Raw genomic sequence first — 20,634 nt, forward strand, 5'->3', positions numbered from 1 at the left:
GTCAGTATGCCTCCACGTCAACCTGGAGAGTTTAAATATTGCTGGGCCCTTTTCAGCAGCTTGTTTTTTAAGCAACGTTTCCAGGTGATGCGGGTGCTGCTGGCCCAGGGCATCCCTTTTAACACCAATATGTAAGGGGACTATACTCCTTCCCCGTCACAACCTCAACGGGCACTCCCAGGAGAGGGCAGGCAGGACAGCATTTTACTAGAGATGCACGCAAGGCGTGGGTCTCTAAACTACCATTAAGGAGTACAATTGTAAAGAGGGGAACCAAGATTTATTTTCGTGAACACTTAAGGCTGAGAAGGTGTATTTAAATGGTAGTTTTTAGAATACCGAAGTAGTTTATTTTACTTTTTTTTTTTTTTTTTGCGGTACGCGGGCCTCTCACTGTTGTGGCCTCTCCCGTTGCGGAGCACAGGCTCCGGACGCGCAGGCTCAGCGGCCATGGCTCACGGGCCTAGCCGCTCCGGGAATGTGGGATCTTCCCGGGCCGGGGCACGAACCCGTGTCCCCTGCATCGGCAGGCGGACTCTCAACCACTGCGTCACCAGGAAGGCCACCGAAATATTCTGATGTCTCTTTTGCGGGGAAAAAAAAAAAAAAGGGAAGGTAAAGCTGACTCTAGTGGCAACAGCGGGATAGTGAAAAGTAGATGGGAATGGTCTTTATCGGTGTTGAAGACAAAAAGAACAAGTAGAGAGAGCCGGACGTGACGGATGTAAGAGACAGGAAGCCTAACTTCGCCTTGGCGAGTGGGATAGGCAGGCGGCGGTGGCGGCAGCGGCCGGAACGCAGTGACGTACTTCCGTTGGTGGGGTCGGCCGCGCACACGCTCACTTCCGTCGCGCCTGCGCAGGTGGCCCCCTACTCCCTGTTGTGGCGGGTTTTCGGGACCCATATTACACATATGTTAGCCTTTCATAGGAGTCTATGCACTTTTAATTCCTGAGGGCGATGCGCTGTGGTGCAGCCGTCAGAGCCGGCCAGAAATTCTGCAGATGCCTGTTGTCTGGGTTTAGTCGAGTAGATGGGGGGCAGTTGACGGAAGGGAGCGGCTCCTTTGTAGGGCCCTTGAGGTCGCACGGGGAGCTGCCCCCGGTGAGCGAGCTGAGAGAAGGCCCCGAGTCTGGCGGCGAGGAGAGCGAGGTGCTGGTAGAGATCTGTCAGAAAAGGCGTTTCCTCAGTGGCACCAAGCGACAGCTTAGTCGAGATTCTCTTCTGAGCGGGTGCCACCCCGGCCTTGGCCCCTTGGGTATAGAGTTGCGGAAGAACCTGGCGGCGGAATGGTGGTCCGCGGTGGTGGTGTTCAGGGAGCAGGTCTTCCCGGTAGACGCCCTCTACCATGAACCAGGCCCTTCGCTGCCCGGGGACAGTGCCTTCAGGTTAGTTTCTGCAGAAACGCTACGCGAAATCTTGCAAGACAAAGAGCTGAGTAAGGAACAGCTAGGAGCATTTCTTGAGAACTTACTGAAAACTTCTGGGAAACTACGGGAGAACCTTCTTCACGGTATGCTTCACGATTTCATGCTTCAAAATAGGTGTCGGGGTGGAAAGGCAGACTCGCTCGATTTCCCAGATTGCAGCTGGCCCTGTGTTCACATGGAAAGGAAATTATCTGGTTCTCAGTCTTCTTGAAGTAGTTGGGTTTGTTGACAGTGTTGCTGCTGCCTCGGAGAAAACTGGTTCATGGGATCGTTATTGTTCCTTAAAGAATCTGGCCCGGGGCTTCCCTGGTGGCACAGTGGTTGAGAGTCTGCCTGCTGATGCAGGGGACACGGGTTCGTGCCCCGGTCCAGGCAGATCCCACACGCCGCGGAGCGGCTGGGCCCGTGAGCCATGGCCGCTGAGCCTGCGCGTCCGGAGCCTGTGCTCCGCAATGGGAGAGGCCGCAGCGGTGAGAGGCCCGCGTACCGCAAAAAAAAAAAAAAAAAAAAAAAAAGAATCCGGCCCAAGGCTCTAGTAAAGCTCTCAGTTTCACAAGGGAACCCTAGAATTTTGGAGTTTATTGAGCGACCCTAGAATTAGGACATAAATTAAATCGTGTGTTTGAATCATTGGTTCATTGTTACTGAAATATTTATAAATACTTCCATAGTTTTCTTTTTTTTACACACTATAGGCTAATCGAGAGCTCGTTTTTCTAGAGCAACAAGAAAATGCCCTCCCCCAGTTTTTCTTACCGAAAACTGATCTACACAATCTGTTTGAAGAGCCCTTAAGGTAATTTTTGAATTGGCAGAATAATAGGACTAATCAAGTTTTATAAGCGATTCTTGAGTGAATACACAGAAATTTGTAGGGCACAATATGCCTTCAAAGTCAAATAGATCATGATAGCAGAGATTCTGGAAAAAAAAATTCAAAATTTTTACAGGACAGACTTGCTGCCACAGCATCTCATCTTTGCAAAATGCTATCCTTACCATTTTTTATTAAGTGGTACTAGGAAGTAATTTAAAATAACCAGTGTCCATGGTTCTCTGAAAATTGGTACCTATATTGTAAACTTCTAAAGATTTCCTTAATAAAATAAAGCAAACTTAAACTGGTGGGTAAACGTGACAATTTTGATTTGTACTACTTTAATTATTCTATGATGATTTTACTTTGGGGAAGTTAAATCACTGCTCATTACCATGTCCCAAAACAAATAAATCTTTTTTTCCGTATTAGAAAATGAAACATAGCTCTCTTAGCTTCATCAAAGCATTTATTGATGTGCCAGACATTTTCTTGCCTTTAGAAACTTAAATCCACTTACTTGCCAAATTTTTGGTTGTCTAGTGTTTTTAGTTTCTTGAGTACCAGTTTGCCATTTCTTTCTATGCCCAGTACCCTTACCCTCTTTATTTCACGTTTGAGCTATTGTGGTAGCCTCTACTTATGAACGGTTTTTAAAATTTCTCAGCCATTTTGTCTCCAAATATTGTTACTGCCCCATTCTTTCTTCTGTCCTTCTGTGATTAATTACACATATGTTAGACTCACCCCCCAGCATCTTATCAGCTTTCTTGAACACATTAATTACACTTAAAAGTCTATATCTGATAACTCAGATATGTCGGTTTCTGTTATCTGTCTTACTCCGGGCTTTTGGTCATTTGGACTTAAGATTTTCTAGGTAATTTGTGTGTTAATTGTAGAGATAAATTGAGGCTCTGGGTGGCATTGTTTTCTTCTACCTGGGAGGGTTTACTTTTGCTTTTGGCAGGCAGCTAGGGCATATCTTCTTAATACAATCCGGGATTAAGCGTATTGAGGCTGGATTTCAGTCTTTTTGCTTCACCTCTGCTCCTAGAGTGTAGCCCTTTTGAGTGTGCGTAGTGAAAGGCTGGGGTGTTTTCCAGGGCCCCTCCTCCTTAAGAGCCTCGAACTACAATTTTTGGGCTTCCTAGCCCCATACGATGTCAGGAAGCTCTGCTCAGCATTTCAGCTTCTTAGTTCTCCTACTTCAGATTGGAAAAGCAGCACTAAATGTTGGGTTCACCTCTGTTCTTACATTCTCTCCAAATCTTGGACCCTCAAGTCCTTACTGCCTTGACAGCTCTCCTATGTCTTTAAACAGATTCTTTTTTTCTGTTTCTTGACCTGTTTTTCTTGTTATCAACAAGCTTGTCTACTATTACCAGAAGTGGAAATCTCAAATCAAGTAACTTTTGAACACAGTGTTATCATTTAGTGGGATATAATCTAAGTGCATAAAGAACTACAAAGAAATCTTGAACTTTATTGTATTGATTTATTGTAAGTAGAAATGTTGGGATTATAATTCTGAAGCTGTTTCACATATAGGATAAAGCAAATAGACCAATGGATAGATTTATTAGGAACCAAGATTTTCACTGAAAGAGAAAAGATGTACAAGGCAAGGATAAACTTTATAATGTTAAATTTGAATTGACTATTAGTGTGAATTCATGATTTTTTAAAAATACAAATTTCCTAACTTTCTTCATTGAAGGGGCCTAGAAGCGATGACAATAGCAATGATCACACCTAGTACCCAGAATTTGGTTTCTAAAGGAACCAGTGCTTGGAGAAATGGCTCATTCCAGGTATGGGGCAGGGCAGTACAAAGTGACTTTGGCACAGTTTATGGTGCTAGAAAGCAAAGAATTACTAGAAGACTAGTGGGTTTATGTTATAAGGACATAGATGCTGGCTTGAAGGAGACTCCCACTGGCTAAGTTTGGGACAAATTGAACATTAAAATAAATATTGATGGTAAAGGGATCAGAACACATTAAATAAAATTAAAAATCTAATCCACAGTGTTAAACAAAAAATTAAGTAATTGAGGCTGCTGGTAGAAAGAGGAGTTGAAAAGAGTTTGTCCTTGTAGGAGCTATGCAATAAATGTAGAAGGAAAGATAGGGTAGAAAAATCACCTTTTTATGATTTTGTAATCCTTGGTATAATAATAATTCAAGCAGGGGTTCATCAACAGATTCTAAAATATCGGGTGTGGGACTTCCCAGGTGGTGGAGTGGTTAAGAATCCGCCTGCCAATGCAGGGGACACGGGTTCGAGCGCTGGTCCGGAAAGATCCCACATGCCACAGAGCAACTAAGCCCATGAGCCACAACTACTGAAGCCCGTGCGCCTAGAGCCCATGCTCTGCAACAAGAGAAGCCACTGCAATGAGAAGCCCGCGCACCGCAACGAGAGCAACCCCCGCTCGCCATGACTAGAGAAAGCCGGCATGCAGCAACGAAGACCCAACACAACCAAAAATTAATTAATTAATTAATTAAAAGAAAATGATTGCCCCTTTGTTAAAAAATAAATAAAATAAAATATTGGGTGGAAGATTGTTGGGGAGCAGGATAATGTTGGGGAATGGATATTCACTACCTTAACTTGGTAATCAAATCTGGTTTCATTAAAAGTGGGATTATTTGATACTGTGTTACTCCTGTTAGGATGCAACAGCACATATACATCAACTATGTAGTATTTATTCCTGCTAAAAATGATTAACCCAAATTAAATAAGGAAAAATTCAGACAAATCTAATGTGAGATAATCTATGACTGGCCTGTTCTCAAATTAAAAATTGATATCATTAAAAGCAAAGTTAGGGAGAAGTGGGGAAATATTCTAGATTCAGAGTGATTTAAGAGACCTAATAAAATACAGTGAGTTAACCTTAATTAGGGAGAAAGAGAGCAGCAGTAAATGGCTTTTGGGGTGACAATTCGAGAAAATAGAATATTGACCATAAGTTAGATGAAATTATGATATGATTAATTTAATGGTGTAATAGTGGTATACAGTGAATATTTTTAATTTTAGGAGGTACATGCTAAAATGTTTTGGGGTGAACAAGAAATAGAAAATAAATGTGGCAAAATGTTGACAATTGGTGAATCTAGGTTAAGGGTTTACAGATGTTTATTGTACTGTTCTTTCAACTTTCTTGTAGATTTGAAAATCTTCATACTAAAAAGTTGGGGGAAACTACCTAAAATTAAGTGGTAATCAATTAGGATCTGCCCTAGTAGCTCCATGCTACTGTACTTACTGCTGTGTTAGCATTATATTATTAATTTGTCTATAAATTGACCAAAATTATTTGGGTTTATAAAATAGGTTTATATAGTGATTGGTTTATCTTTTGACAGGCGCCTTGGAGCATTATGTTAATTACCTGGATCTACTAAACAAGAGGCTACCTTTTGGCCTTGCTCAGATTGGAGTGTGTTTTCATCCTGTTTCTGATACTAAGCAGACACCTGATGGTGTTAAAAGGTACACAAAAAAATGGAAATAACTTGGCCTTGTATTTAAACAGTCACTTTCACTTTGGGATAGATTATATGATTTTCAAATAAGTGATTATCTGATATTTCTGATATCCAAAGAATCGGTGAAAAGACTGAAGCTTCACTGGTATGGTTTACTTCAGCAAGAACTGCGAGCCAGTGGCTTGATTTCTGGTTACGTCATCGACTCCTGTGGTGGAGAAAGGTACTACAATAATTACCCTTAATTTAATAATGATTAGGCAAATTGTCTTAGTGTGTCAGAGGTAATACTTCTCTACAATAAATGAAATTTATTTTGATGTAGCTATGTTATATTTATAAGAGACAGCTATAATAAATTAACAACTACATATAAAAAACTTTGTAATAATTTTCATTGTTCCATAAAACAAAGTTACTTTATTAAAGACGTCTGTTGATGTCTTGCTCAGAAACTTTTGTTGGTAAGACTTTACATTCTAGGTAAAGTTCATATCCCTCACCTGGCATTCCTGACTGGTGTAGAGTTGGACCCTTGCCCACTCTTACAGCTTTAGCTTTTTTTTTTTTAAAGATCTTTATTGGAGTATAATTGCTTCACAATACTGTGTTAGTTTTGCTTCCAACCTCCATGAACTCTCCATATTAGTCAAATGGTCCTGTAATTTACAGTCAAGTTTCAGTGTAAGCCTAAGAGAAAAGAGTTGAAGTAAGCATTTTTGTCATGCCATTGTCTTATTTCTCTAACTCTCAAAATCTCCAAACACCCATGTAAACTAAATGGAATGATCACAAATAAGGAAGGATGAGAATGGTAAGTGTGTGATACTTTCTTCTTTATGCCACTTAGTTCATGGTTCCTTCCCTTCTTATTAATTGACCACAGAAATGCTAGATAACATCAACAGTTTTTCTGTGTAATTCTTTCAGATTAAAAAACACTATTTGTAACAGTATATTCACTCATATTTAATTAAACTTAACAATTTTTTATTTGGGACATGACCAGTTGCTGGGGGCAACTTTACTTTTTAATATTTATTTTAATAAGTTAATAAGACAAACTTTCTTTTCCAGTTTGCTGTGAGTCCATCTAACTTCAGCAGCAGTGATTGTCAGGATGAAGCGGGCCGAAAAGGAAACAAACTTTACTACAATTTTCCGTGGGGAAAGGAGCCAATAGAAACCCTTTGGAATCTAGGAGATCATGAACTTTTACACATGTATCCTGAAAATGTAGCTCAATTACATGTATGTTTTACCTTGCGCGCCTATGTATCCTTTACCCAGATTCTCTGTGATCATTTCTGAACCATTTGAGAATAAGCTGTAGACATGGTGCCCCATGACGTCTTAATACTTCAATATGCATTTCCCAAGTACAGGGACTCACCTGTATAACCACAATGCAATCATTATGATCAGGAAAGTAACAGTAATCTGCTATTATTCTCAAATCCACAGAACCCTTCAGATGTAACCAATTATTCTAATCTGCCCTTTATAGGTCCAGGATCCAATCTAGGATCCTGTATTTCATGTAGTTGTCATGTGTCCTTAGTTTCCTTCAAATAATTCCTTTTATTTTTCCTTGTCTTTCATGACCTTGACAGTTTTGAAGAGTACAGACCGGTTACTTTGTAGAATGTCCCTTGGTTTGAATTTCTTTCATGTTTCCTCATGATTTATGTATTTTTGCTAAGAATGCCACAGAAATGGTGCTACCCTCTTCTCAGTGCATCATATTGGCTTGTTACTGGTGATGTTAACTTTTATTGCTTGGTTAAGATGATGCTTCCAGGTTTCTCCAGTGTAAAGTTGACAAGTATTTTGTACTTATTAATTGATGAGTAATTAATAAGCCTTTTGTGGGCAGATACTTTGACTATGTAAATAACCTGTTTCTCACCAGATTCTGGCCTACTGGTTGCAACATCCATTGATGATTCTTGCCCAAATCGATTATTACTATGAGGGTTGCCAAATGGTAATTTTAAAAATTTCATCAGTCTATCTAGACTTACTGATCAAATTGTATTCTGATTCTGTAAGTGCAAAATGTAATTTTAAGAGGTAGTTCTACTAAATGATGCTTTATTTTTGGTCTCCTTTTCTGTGAAGGGCAGAGATGGACGGAAAAATGTGGTTCCTTCTGTTTTATCCATAAATGGAGATCTAGACCGAGGCATGCTGGCATATCTCTACGATTCTTTCCAGCTAACAGAGAACTCCTTCACAAGAAAGAAAGATCTTCATAGAAAGGTGCTTTGATATTTCAGAGATAGACTTGGGAAATTAAAAATATAAATTTCTCTCCCTTTTTTTATGTTAGTGTACTTGGTTTCTAATATAAACTCTGAATAATAATTTTTTTAGTGCAAGTTATTTATTTTTCAAGTTTTTTTAGAATCTGCCCACAGGAATAATAAGCAGGTTCTCACAGAATAGAAGAAGGAATTCCTCTTGGGTAATCCCAAAGGCGTTTCTGTTTGAACTTGGGCAGCTGGACAGCTGTCTCTGATTCTTAGCCCCTGAGCCTTTTCACGTATGGCTTCTGCTTGTATAAGCTGAGTGTTAAGTAGGAGAAGTAAAACAGGCCAGCAAGACTTGTGGTATTAACCTCTCTGCTTCTGGTCTGACCCCAAGTGGCTGATCACTGGATCACAGGAACTAGACATGGGTCTGGGTCAAGGGAAAGGCTTATTTTAGTATGTGCAATTTGAGCATTCTTATGGGCTCAAAATCAAGAGAGAGGAGGGGTTGAAGCTATAGGAGAGAAATGAAGTACCTAATGGAGCAAGATTTTAGAAGAAACAGGAAGGACCAAGACAGAGTCAAGAACACAAGTTGGGGGGGGGTTTGTCTTGAAAAGGGAGTTATTTTTTGAAACAGCAGGGTGGAAAGAAACAATGGTATAGATATAAATAGGCTACTGGAGCTGGTTAGCCCTTGAAGGAAGTTTTACTCATATCCTCTATTTTCTTGGGGAATTAGGAAGCAAGATATTAGCTTAAAATGTGGAGGAATAGGGGTTTAAGTGGCAAGAGTTTAGAATAGTCATATTTCCCTTGAATGGGAAAGGGAGCTTCCCCAAAATCAAAAGTTTTCACGTGTTGAGTGCTCAACTGGGATTAGACACCATGAGTTTGTAGCACCACTCTGCCTAGTTAGTGATTTATTATGCAGTGCTCCTTTAGCCTGATGTGGCCATTTATAGAATTGTTTGGGATTTATAGGGTATGTGTAGCAGACAAACAGCGGGATCCTTTCTTTTCTTTCTCTTACATACTGCACATCCAAACCATCAGCAAAACCTCTTTGATTCTGTCTTCAAAATATATCCTGAATCTGACGGTTTCTTAGCACCTCCCCTGCTTGCAGTCTGATCTAAGCCACCATCATCCCCACCTCCCTGCACTGAGTGGCCTTTTTAAAGGTACGCGTTACTTTGTTCCTCTGCTCTAAGCACTCCAATAAGCTCCTCCTCTCACTCAGAGGAAAAGCCAAAGCCCCTAAAATGTTTTACAAAGCATTATCCTTTTTGACCTTCAACTCCTCTCCACCTTACTCAGTCTGCTCCAGCAGCACAGACCTATTGTTGTTTCTAGAACATGCCCAGTGTGTGCTCCCAGCTCAAGAGCCTTGTCATTAATGCTCCCCTTTGTCTGAGTGCTCTTCCTCCAAGTCCACGTCTCGTCCCTCCATCCCCTTTCAAGTCTGCTCACATGTTACCTCAGAGAGGAGACTTTCTCTTACCCCCTTATTTATTTATTTATTTTTAATGGTCCCATTGTAGTTTCTTTTCGTTTTGTTTTTTTTTTTTTGGCTGCACCGTGCAGCATGTGGGATCTCAGTTCCCTCACCAGAGACCTCGCCCCCTGCAGTGGAAGCGTGGAGTCCTAACCACTGGACTGCCAGGGAATTCCCTCTTACCACCTTATTTAAAATAGCAAACAACCCTCCACCAGCCCACGCCTTGCCAGCACTTCCTATCTTCTTTTTTTTTTCAACACTTACCACCTTCAAATATATTATTTACTTATCTATTTTGTTATCTGCTTCTCTGCATTATGAGGGACAGGATTTTTGTCCCCACCACCTAGAATTATTTCTCGTACCAAGTAGCCATTCACATGTTTGTTGAATGGCTGAATGAATGCATAGAGTGATGGGTTTTGGCAAGAGAAAGTCCAAGTGATAAGCCACATGGCTCAGGCTGGGTAGGGAAGGCAGTGATGCCAGAAAGGGGCATTTCAACTGAGAGAAAATGGATTTGTCAGAAAATGGGAGAATATCAAGTGAACTTATTTCTGTAGAATGCCTGAATGGAGAAATCTATGAGCAGCTGAATAAAGATGGTTGATACATCATTATGTGATATTTTTTATGACCTCAGCTAGCTTCCATTTTCACACAGAAAATTTTAACTGCTTAAACATCTTCATGTTTATTAGTGCTTGTCCTTTTTACCCCTTCTCTTTAAATTGTTTTAGGTGCTTAAACTTCACCCTTGTTTAGCCCCTATTAAGGTTGCTTTGGATGTGGGAAGAGGCCCAACAGTGGAACTAAGACAGGTGGGTTAAATAAGTTTTAATGTCATGATTTCAATTATAACCATTATTCTAAGTAAATGAGTAATTTGCCATCTAAAGTTTTATTTTCATTCATTTTTTTTAAACTTCTAATTAAATAATGAACTGTGAACATATTTCAATTAAATAATGAAATTTGTATTAAATGAAAAAAACCATTTTTAATGAATTTTTAAATTTTTAATTAAATCATTCATTAATAATGAATTTTAATTAAATAATAATAAATACTACAGATAATTTGAAGTATATTATATTAAAGAAGCTGAATACAGTTCAGTGGGCTTTGCTATTAATGTCATGCCCAGTCATAGTTGCATTTTTTTTAATGAGTTTGCATAATTTTGGCAATCAGAATATTTGTACAGACGTCTAGTGAATTATTTCTTACCCTCTTCCCTTTTTAACTTAACACTTTTGATACTTTTTGGTATAAGCACAAGTTCTAGATCTGTAATCTTATTTTTCTAATCTATCTGGTCAAATTAAATACTGTTAAGAAAAACCAGGACCCCTTCAGCAGTCATTTCTGTTTGGGTAACTCAGACCCATCCAGGGACCTGAGTGAGGATACTAGAAAGATTGACCTGGCTTTCCTGGGCTCCTGTGCAGGGGTCTGGGAAGGTGGGGATAATGAGTTCAGGGAAAGGGAAGAGAATGGCTTAATTTCCACATTTCCCCCAGGATTGCAGGAGGTTCCACAACACCCTGGTAGGTACCAAGTTCCTAGGGATTTTTTTGCTTGAAGGACAAAGAACTCTGCTTCCTAGATTTTCATCATTACCATTGCAGGCCTTTTGTTTTGTTTTGTTTTTGTTTGTAAGAATATTAGTAGTATTTTGTGCCTTGGGTGTTTTACCAAAAGAGTCGTGTCTTATTCTGTTTTTAACACTTTTCCCCTCAGCAGTATGACAAAGAGAATCCTTACGTATGTAACTTTCTGGGCTATGAAAGAGGTTTTGTGGGTTATTTCCCCATGTCTTCACCTGCGCTTTATCATGCTTAGAACTTTTTCTCTCCTTTTCTACCTTCTGTTAGAGCACATTTTCTGCTGGCAACCAAAACTAAACTTACTAAAACTCATATTTATTTTTCCCTGATAATTTCTTAGATTTGTTAATATCTATATTCTCATCTATCCCCAAAATATCCTGTACCTTAACACCCATTTACTTCGCTGTGGTCTTTCCCTGGGAACTTGTTAGAAATGCAAATTCTTGCCAGACCTGTTGAATCAGAAACTCTGGGGGGCGAGGCTGAGCCATCTGTGTTTTGCAAGCCCTCCAGGTGATTCTGGTGTTTAAGTTTGAGAAACAGTGCTCTAGCTCAGGCACACACCCCTACCCCATCCCACCATCCTCCCCCTCTCCCTCCCCATGGGGACATTTGGTAATATCTGGGGACATTTGGGGGGACATTTTTGGTTGTCAGAAGGTGGGGAAGGGTGCTCCGGACATCTAATGGATACCAGGGATGCTGCTAAACATCCTATATCAGCAGTGCCAATGAGAGAAATTCTGCTTTAGAATTTTAGTTCTAGATTGTTAAGGGAGTTTTAAACTTTTCTTTTTCTTGCTTCACCATTTTTAAGAAAACAGTAAAGTGTACTATGTCATTTACTCATCATTACTTCTGTATTTCCAATCAGGCTTTTGTCTCCAGCATTCCACTGAAACTAATCAATCATTCTTTTCTTCTTGAAACATTTTCTTTAGTTGGCTTCAGGAACACCACTCTCTGGGTTTTCTTCATACTTTTCTGGCTCCTTCTCCTTAGTTTCCTTTAATGGCTCTTCCTTACATCGTATTATAACCCTTAGGCTCAGTTCTCAAGTCTCAGATAAGTTTAGAGTTAACATAGCCCTTTGGACTATTTTTTTCTGATAGAATCTGTTTTGCTTTTGTTTATTTGTGTTATGAATGATGATAATAAAAATTCTTATATTTGGTATAAAAATTTCAGATTTGCATTTAGTATTCAGCTTTGCAGTGTTTAAGTTCTTCAGAAGAAGTATACAATTTATAAATATACAATATATAAAATTATCAACAATATTATCATGTAATTAAAGGGATTTATTCCCACTTTAAAGAGTGAAAAAGATGATTGGTGGTTTCATAAAAATAGGGTAATAACTCTAGCTACTTTTCTTTCTTTCATATGCAGAGTGTTTGTATTTTTCCCCAGGTTTGTCAAGGGCTATTTAATGAATTATTAGAAAATGGAATATCTGTGTGGCCTGGTTATTTGGAAACTGTGCCATCCTCATTGGAACAACTTTATTCAAAGTAAGAATTGTGTTTTTTCTTGCTTAAAAAATGTATTCAGAGTTTTTGATTATACGATGTTTCTTTATGAGTAACAGATTTCTTCTAAATATCTATATATACTGTAATTCAAAATTATTCCTAACTTTCCTGTTTACAGAACCACATACCCTTATTAGTTAATTGGTACAGCAGGAAACAATACTCATCAGGTATATATGAGCGCAAACTATGTGAAACTTCAAGACTTAACACCATGAAGTATGTGTACCTGAGTTTATCAGTTTATCAGGGATGGAATTATTTATATTAGACACATTTGTTGAATCAGGACTGGGGGAACATGAGTGGAGTGCCGTTTCCTTGCTGGCCTTGTTCATTCTCAGGCTGAGTGGAAGGTAATTCTATTCCAGAGAACAGAGAACTAGTTTTCTCGGTGATCTGCACCTCTGTTTACCTGATTGCTCAAGACTGAAACCTGGATATTGTCCTTCACTCCTCCCTCTTCCTTACTGTTAGAGTCTAGTCCATCACTAACTCTTGTCTTCCTCCTAAATGTATCTCACATCCACATCTCCCCATTAAGATCACCAGTATCTCTTGACTGGATTATTGAAATAATCTCCGAACTGATCTCCTGTCTCTAGTCTTACCCCCTGCTATTTTCATTAACTTCTGTTTTTTAATAAAATAATTCATTTTTCCCTACTTTGGGTTTATTTTGTTATTTTTTTAGCTTTTTGTGTTGAATACATATCTTTTAGGTGAAAAGTTGTGAAGCCTCGTGTTTTGCTCCTCAGTTCTGTAGTAACTTGTTAAAATATACCTTTCAGATGATGTCAGAAGAAAAATAAGTTTCTATAGATAAAGCAACTGATGGCTTTATCATATATAAGATGAAGGGGTGGTACTTGAACTTTCCAGTGTTCTCAGTTTCTAAAATCTTACCCTTTGAGTCATGTGGACAATATCAAGTTACAATTGTTCTTTACATGGTAAAGGCTTTATGTCCCAGGATAGTTTTTTTCCTTTGTCCCAGGATACTTTTCTCCAGATATTTATTAAGCACTCACTATATTTTTTGTTCTTTGATACAGCAGTAAACAACACAGAAAAGTTTCCTGTTCTTAATGACACTTATATTCTAGTGGGATAGAATAGACAACAGGCAAGTAGATAAATAAGATAATTTCTGGTGGAGTCCTAAAAGAAAAGAAACAATGAGATAGTATGACTGGGTAAACAGAAGGAAGGCCAGTGTGGAACATATTCAGTTATTGCTAAACTAGAAACTGTAAGTTAGTGTACTAAGGTATATATTTAGCATGGTTTTTGGTATAATTTGTTGTACACTAGATCTTAATATTATAGTAGTATTATAAGAGAGTTTTGCCTAAAATTATTTTCTTGGATTGTATCCAAATACCAAAAGGCTGAGGTTATTCTGAGGTTCATCCAGATCACACCAAATGGTGTGTTGAGGTACCAGTGTTCATTTCTTATATTTTCTTTTCTTTTATGACTGCCTAGCTATTACAATAAGTCAGAAACTTCCTGAAAATTTTACTTTGAGAATGATTCAGAAACTTGAAAAAAGTATTTTTGGGTTCAGTTCTCAAGGCCTGCCTTTGAGTTTTGTGACTCTTTTTTTCCTTTCTTTCTTTCTTAATTTTTTTATAGAACTTTAGTTGTTGTATACAGGAACTTTAGTTGCAGCATGTGGGATCTAGCTCCCTGACCAGGGATCGAACCTGGGCCCCCTGCATTGGGAGCTTGGAGCCTTAGCCACTGGACTACCAGGGAAGTCCCTGAGTTTTGTGACTCTTGAAGGTGGCATTGGCTCCTGAGTAATTAAAGCTGGTAATGTGGTGAATTTACAATCTATATTTGTGCTCACGTGTTTTGGTTAACTACCTTTTTTTCTTAGATATGATGAAATGAGTATCCTCTTCACAGTGTTGATTACTGAAGCTACTTTGGAGAATGGATTAATACATCTGAGAAGTAGAGACACCACAATGAAGGAAACGATGCATATATCCAAAGTAAAAGACTTTTTAATTAAATATATATCATCAGCTAAGAATGTATAGATTCTAATATTTGTGTAATAAATATTCTCCTTTCCTAATTTGGTTGTCTTATTTAACTGAGATTATTATTAGTGTTTTTCTTTTTTAGCCTCTTTGCACTCAGAAGTGGATTTTTTGGTGCTTTTTTTGATTTAGTTTTCATTACTTATATTTCTTGATGTATTTCATGCTATCAGGAATATGTTCAGCTATAAGAAACAAAAGGACTGCTATACTGGCTTAAGCAAATTGGAGTTTGTTTCTTTCATAACAAGAAATCGAGGGAGTAGACTGTCCAGAGCTGGTGTAATTGTTTCCTCTATAGTAGTTAGGGAGCAAGGCGCTTGGCTGTCTTTCCACCATCTTTAGTATATTGGCTTTTATCTTTATACTTGTTTCTTCTTAGTCACAAGATATTGGCTTTTATCTTTATACTTGTTTCTTCTTAGTCACAAGATATTGGCTTTTATCTTTATACTTGTTTCTTCTTAGTCACAAGATGGCGGATGTATTTCTAGCCTTCTCAGCCACATTCGAGTTAGGAAGAAAGTCAAAGAGATAGAGCTAGCCAGCCAAGGCTCTTCTGTTTTTAATTAGGAAAGTAAAAGCTTTCCCAAACATCCTGGTCAGAAGACTTATTTACATTTTATTCTATTTATCAGAACTGAATCACATGGTCATTACTAGGCCAGTCATTGTCCAAGGGAATGAGAATATCATGATTAATTTGGATCAAACACAATTTATCCCTTGGGGCAGTACTGTCTTGTCTTCTCTGAAATGGGTTTTGTTATCAGGAAAGAAGAGTCTTTATATACACTGTCAAATATCAAAGATTAACCTAAAACTAAAATTTTAATAATGAGAACATTTATTGACTTTTGCAAAGCAAGCTAAAATAAATGTTAAATGGCATAATCTAATATTAGTGTACTTCATGTCTGATTCTAATAGATATGTTTATAAGAAATCTTTAAACTTTTGTGTGCTGATTATGTTTGTGTTAACTGTTGTCATTACCAACCTGACAAAAATTCTGATACTTTGTGTAAAATGTCTTAAAAGCTTGGCTGGCTTATCTGAGTTGACTTTACTTAGTAGGTCTTTATTTTTTGGTTATTATTTTTTGCTCTTGGGGAGAATTTCAAACACAAACATACACAGAATAGTATAATTAACCCCATGTACCTATCACCCAGCACCAACAACCATCAACCCTTGACCAGTCTTGCCTCATCCACCCCACATCGCCCTTCTACGTTATTTCGAAGCAGATCGCAGCTATCAGTTCATTTGTAAATATTTTAGTTCAGGATCTTTTGTTAAGTTAACCGTTCTCACGCCTGAAAAAAATTAACAGTAGATGATAATAGGAATTATTGAGAATTTCCTTGGGTGTGATATGATATTATGGCTTTATTTTTCTTTTTAAAAAGTCATTGTCTGATAGAGACACATAGTTAAATATTTTTGAGTAAAAATATATGATATCTGAGACTTTTAAAATTTAGTTTTAAAAAGTGGTAGAATATGGAGGGAAAATAGGGATAGTGCTGAGTTGTTGAAGTTGAGTGATGGGTACATGGGAGTTCATGTACTGCTTTTTGTGTATGTTTGAAGATTTTAATAATAAAAAGTTTTTAAAAACCAATTCGTTAATATCATATCCACTTAGTTTCCAGTTGTCTCATTGTTGGATCAGGATCCAAATAAGACCCATTTATTAAAGTTGGTTGTAGGTCTTTTAGTCTCTCTTATCCTTATACAATAGATTTGAGTTCTCTCACCTGCTCACACTCTTTTTTTTTTTTTCCAAGACATTTGAGTTGTTTGTTATGGTGTTTTCTACTGTTTGGATTTTGCTTATTGAATCCCCTTGGTGTAGTTTAACCTATTCCTCTCTCTATATTTCCTATAGATTAGGAATTGAATCCAGAGGCTTGATCAGCTTCAAGTTCAGTTTGGCGGGGGGGTGGGCAAGATTATTTTATAGGCTGTATTCTCCCATCAGGGAGCGGTGACTGTCTGGCTGTTTCTCTTGGGGGAATGCCAGCAATCATTGACCAATGCCTAGATCAGTCAGTTCATTAGAGGTGGCAAAATGGTGATATTCTGATTCCATCCTCCTTCTTTATTTATTAGCTAGAATACTTATATAAAAGAAAATATCTCATCTGCTGTTTGCTTAGAGGTATGGGAAAGGTGGGAGAAATGCTAGATTTGTCCTCTTTAAAGTTACTCTTTTTCATGCACAAATTGTTCTGTCTTTGGCCAGTAGGAGCCTCTTCATGTTGGCCTCAAGTCCTTTTGGCACAACTTTAGTAGTCTTTGATAGCTTCCTTGGTATCTAATATGTAATATAGAGACTGTATAGTTTAGAGTTTCTCCAAGGAGCCCTGGTTCATTTTACTGGAAAACTGTTTGGAGACTATACTCTGGGTGCCATCACGAACTCACCAATAATTGCAATTCAAATTCAGGACTGGTGTGTGTGTGTGTGGATTAGCTTTATTGAGATATGATTTACATACGGTAAATTTACCTATTTTAAATGTACAGATTATGAGTTCTGACAAATGTGTAACCACTACCACAATGATAATATAGAACATTTCCATCACCCCCCAAAAGTCCCCTCATGCCCCTTTAGGACTTAAGAGTTTTTACTTTAACCTCTTCTATCACACATCTGTATCTCCTCCCACATCAAGAATCCCGGGGCTTCCCTGGTGGCGCAGTGGTTGAGAGTCCACCTGCCGATGCAGGGGACGCGGGTTTGTGCCCCAGTCCGGGAAGATCCCACATGCTGCGAAGCGGCTAGGCCTGTGAGCCATGGCCGCTGGGCCTGAGTGTCCAGAGCCTGGGCTCCGCAACGGGAAAGGCCACACCAGTGAGAGGCCCACGTACTGCAAAAAAAAAAAAAAGAATCCCAATTCTCAAGAATACTGAGGGTGATAAAATTAGAATGCCATGACACACAACTGCTCATTTGCTTTATCTCACCTTAACCACAGAACTCTCAGAACTGCAATGCCTGTATTCCCACCATATGTCTACTTAAAAGTTTAAATTTCATTTTTGCAGTTTGGGGTCCAATATTTCGTTTTAATATAACTGTGAGATTAAAATGTTTTTAAAAATTATTTTTCTGACGAAAATCTCAGTCCTGCCCACAGGTACCTTTATTTAGGTACTTTGTCTTCTTAGGGGCCTCAGCCTCACAGGAAGATTGTATTCCTGGTCTCAGATCAGCTGACTGCACTAACTGCCAACATGGAATGTCTATACTGCAGTTGAGGTAAGTAATATTTATGGAGGATTATCCAGATCAGAAGTGTCTGACTGGAGTTACACATCAGAATCTCCTGTGGAGCTTTTAAAAATAAATATATTTGAGCCCTATCCCAGACAGACTTACTATTTCTCTTAACAGTGGGGCCCTCATAAGTATATTTTAAAATATTTACGGGTGGTTTCTGATGTTCACTCCTGTAGTAACCACTGTTAAATTTATCAGAGAGCTGCAAACCTGGATGGTATTATTTTGACAAAACTTCCCTCCAGCCCAATTGCATTTAATAAATTTTGTTTTATCAAATACTCTTCTTAGGTATTACACCACACCAATATGTACCGAAAGATGTTATTAGAAATAGTTCTATAAAACTCATTCTTCATTTAGCCATAAGAATGTTTTGAGGGCATTTGTTTGCTATGTACACCACGTCTTCCTGTGAGGAAGCATGGGAGAAATTTCTCTCAGATTTAAATGCCAGGGGTAGTTGTGCTTCTCCTAAAGACTGGCCTGTTATTATATGTGTTGTATATCTGTTCATTTTGTTTATTCATAAAGGCTTTTTGAGCATCCAAGTACCAGGAACTCTAGGTGCTGGGGATGTAGTGGTGAACAAAACAAACAAGGCCCTTCTAGGGGTGGGGAGGCGGGGACAGACAATAAGCAAGTAGGTGCATGGGCAATTTCAGGTCATTTTGGGTAGCGATAGTGTTGTAAAATAGGACAGGATGGCGTGCTAGATCATGCCTAGGGTAGTGTGCTTTACATAGGTGATCAGGGGAGCCTCTGAGGACTGGCCTTCCAGCTGAGACTGAATGATGTGAAGGAGCCAGCTGTGTGAACATCTGGGGCAGCACATTCTAGGCAGAAGGGAGTAGCAAGTGCTAAGGCCCTTAGGAGGAAAATGGTGTAGAGTGAGCAAGGAACATAAAGCAGGCCAGAACAGAGGGGAGAAGGGGAGAAGGTGAGGTCAGAGAGGTGGTCAGGGCCCATGTTGCTTAGAGCCATGGGGGCCACAGTAAGGACTCTGGAAGCCACTAGGGCAGGAGGGGGCACAGTTTGAGCAGAGAAGGGACATACTGTTATTTTGAAAAGATCACTGGAGAGTGGAATGTTAGAGGAGCTCTGACAATGCCCAGGTGATGGTGGCCAGGACAAGAGAGGTAGCAATGCCCTTCCTGGACCTGGCAAGAGGAGCCCCTGCCCTTTAGAGGGTCCTGCTCTGGCCCTTCGCCAGCTGTGCCTTCCCCCGCATTATGTCTGAGGGGCCAAGGAGATGTGCTTGGAGGTCATTGTAATCCTTAGGTGTCTAATTGTCCTAACCTATAAGTTTATGTACTACCCGAAATCTCAGTTACTGTCTCTGGTTGTGTGTAATAAAGGTCAAAGACAAGGCACTAGCCCATGTCCCTTCAGGGCAGTAAAGGAGAAAGAAGGATCTTCAGACATCACTGAACCACTGTTGATCATTCCTCTGGTTAAGTCTCCCCTTTACATCCTTCAGGAGAAGCAGCACTGAGAGAAGGCAGTCTCCTTAGGTTGTAATCCCCCAGCTCTGGGAGCAGAAGGGGCAGAAGGGACAAATGCTTGAGGGCAGCTGGTCAGAGCACACCTGTTTGCAGCTCTTCATCCCATCAAGGTTTTTGTGCTGCCCTGGTGTCACCTTGCAGATACAGCCTTTTCCTGGTTTCCTATTGGATTTTTGGCTTTTTTCTTAATTTGTGAGAGCTCATTATACATTGTAGAACTTCATACTTTATCAAAGACATGGATTCAAAATACCCCCCCATTCTTTTGACTTAGTTTAAGATTTTTAAATGTAATTTTTAAATGTTTCATCTAACTAAATTTAACAATCATTTATGTCTTCTGGATTGTGAGTCATACCTAGAAAAGCCTTTCCCTCTTAAAGATTATTATAAAATTCCTCCTGTTTTCTTTTAGCACTTCTGTGGCTTCATTTTTAGGTATTTTAATATTTGAGCTAGCTGAATTAATTTTGTTGCAAAGAATGAAGTGGAGTTCTAACTTATTAAATATGGTTCTCAAGTTTTTAAAGTGTATTGAATATTGCATCTTTTCCCCATTGACTTAAAATGCCATATTTTTCATATGCTAAACTCCTATATGTATTTAGATCTATATCTGGACTTTCTGTCCCATTACATTTACATATTTCTACTTCTCCAGCCATATACCCATACCACACTTTCAAAATCATGGTAACTTTATAATGTTTTCAGACCTCATAGACCTCTCTCTCTCACTCTGTGCCTCCCCCTGACACACACACACACACACACACACACACACACACACACACTTACATTTTCTTCTTGAATCCTACACCCTTCCTCTGTATTCAGTTTCCTTCTTCATCGAGTACACTGTATAGTTCTTTCAGTGTGAATGGGATTGGGAAACCTCCTTCTCAGTCTTTGTCTTAAAATGTCTTTATTTCCCCCTCAGTCTTGATTGATATTTTGGCTAGTGTGGTAGCTATTTTGATTGGTTCTCTTAAGCCACATCATAACCCTTCTTCTATTTGGTGGGGTCTGACACCTGAAAAATTACAGTTCCTTTGCTGCCAGGGCATGGCTGTGAATATCTTCTACCAATTAGATGCATGTACATGGGACCTGGAAAGTAGAAGGG

General features: G+C 39.0%; 1 protein-coding gene across 7 annotated transcripts; it reads left to right on the forward strand.

The window, feature by feature from the left end:
* Positions 1 to 874: 874 nt before the first annotated feature.
* Positions 875 to 20,595, forward strand: POLG2 (DNA polymerase gamma 2, accessory subunit). 7 transcript variants are annotated; one of them, XM_024760731.1, is made up of 9 exons: positions 875 to 1,513; positions 5,631 to 5,757; positions 5,871 to 5,976; positions 6,831 to 7,004; positions 7,875 to 8,015; positions 10,247 to 10,327; positions 12,512 to 12,633; positions 14,540 to 14,657; positions 17,892 to 20,595. In XM_024760731.1, exons 1-9 carry the CDS (start codon positions 961 to 963, stop codon positions 17,979 to 17,981), a joined length of 1,512 nt encoding a protein of 503 aa, XP_024616499.1. In that variant the 5' UTR covers positions 875 to 960; the 3' UTR covers positions 17,982 to 20,595. The 7 variants fall into 7 exon arrangements, 5 of the variants coding, with proteins under 5 accessions (XP_024616499.1, XP_024616500.1, XP_024616501.1 ...); XM_024760732.1 differs by lacking the exon at positions 17,892 to 20,595 and having other exon boundaries at positions 12,533 to 12,633; positions 14,540 to 15,607; XM_024760733.1 differs by lacking the exons at positions 14,540 to 14,657; positions 17,892 to 20,595 and having other exon boundaries at positions 10,272 to 10,327; positions 12,512 to 12,576.
* Positions 20,596 to 20,634: the final 39 nt, after the last annotated feature.

Source organism: Neophocaena asiaeorientalis, unplaced genomic scaffold (assembly GCF_003031525.2).
Source record: "Neophocaena asiaeorientalis asiaeorientalis breed wild unplaced genomic scaffold, Neophocaena_asiaeorientalis_V1.1 scaffold30, whole genome shotgun sequence".
In the NCBI taxonomy this organism is placed as follows: Eukaryota; Metazoa; Chordata; class Mammalia; order Artiodactyla; family Phocoenidae; genus Neophocaena; species Neophocaena asiaeorientalis.

Bases quoted from the DNA above. Each gene is read 5' to 3' on its own strand.
- POLG2 (XM_024760731.1), top strand. From the start codon at position 961: ATGCGCTGTGGTGCAGCCGTCAGAGCCGGCCAGAAATTCTGCAGATGC. The intron at 5,977-6,830 runs GTACTACAATAA...TTTCTTTTCCAG, and splicing joins GACTCCTGTGGTGGAGAAAG to TTTGCTGTGAGTCCATCTAA. The intron at 14,658-17,891 runs GTAAAAGACTTT...TTGTCTTCTTAG, and splicing joins AAACGATGCATATATCCAAA to GGGCCTCAGCCTCACAGGAA.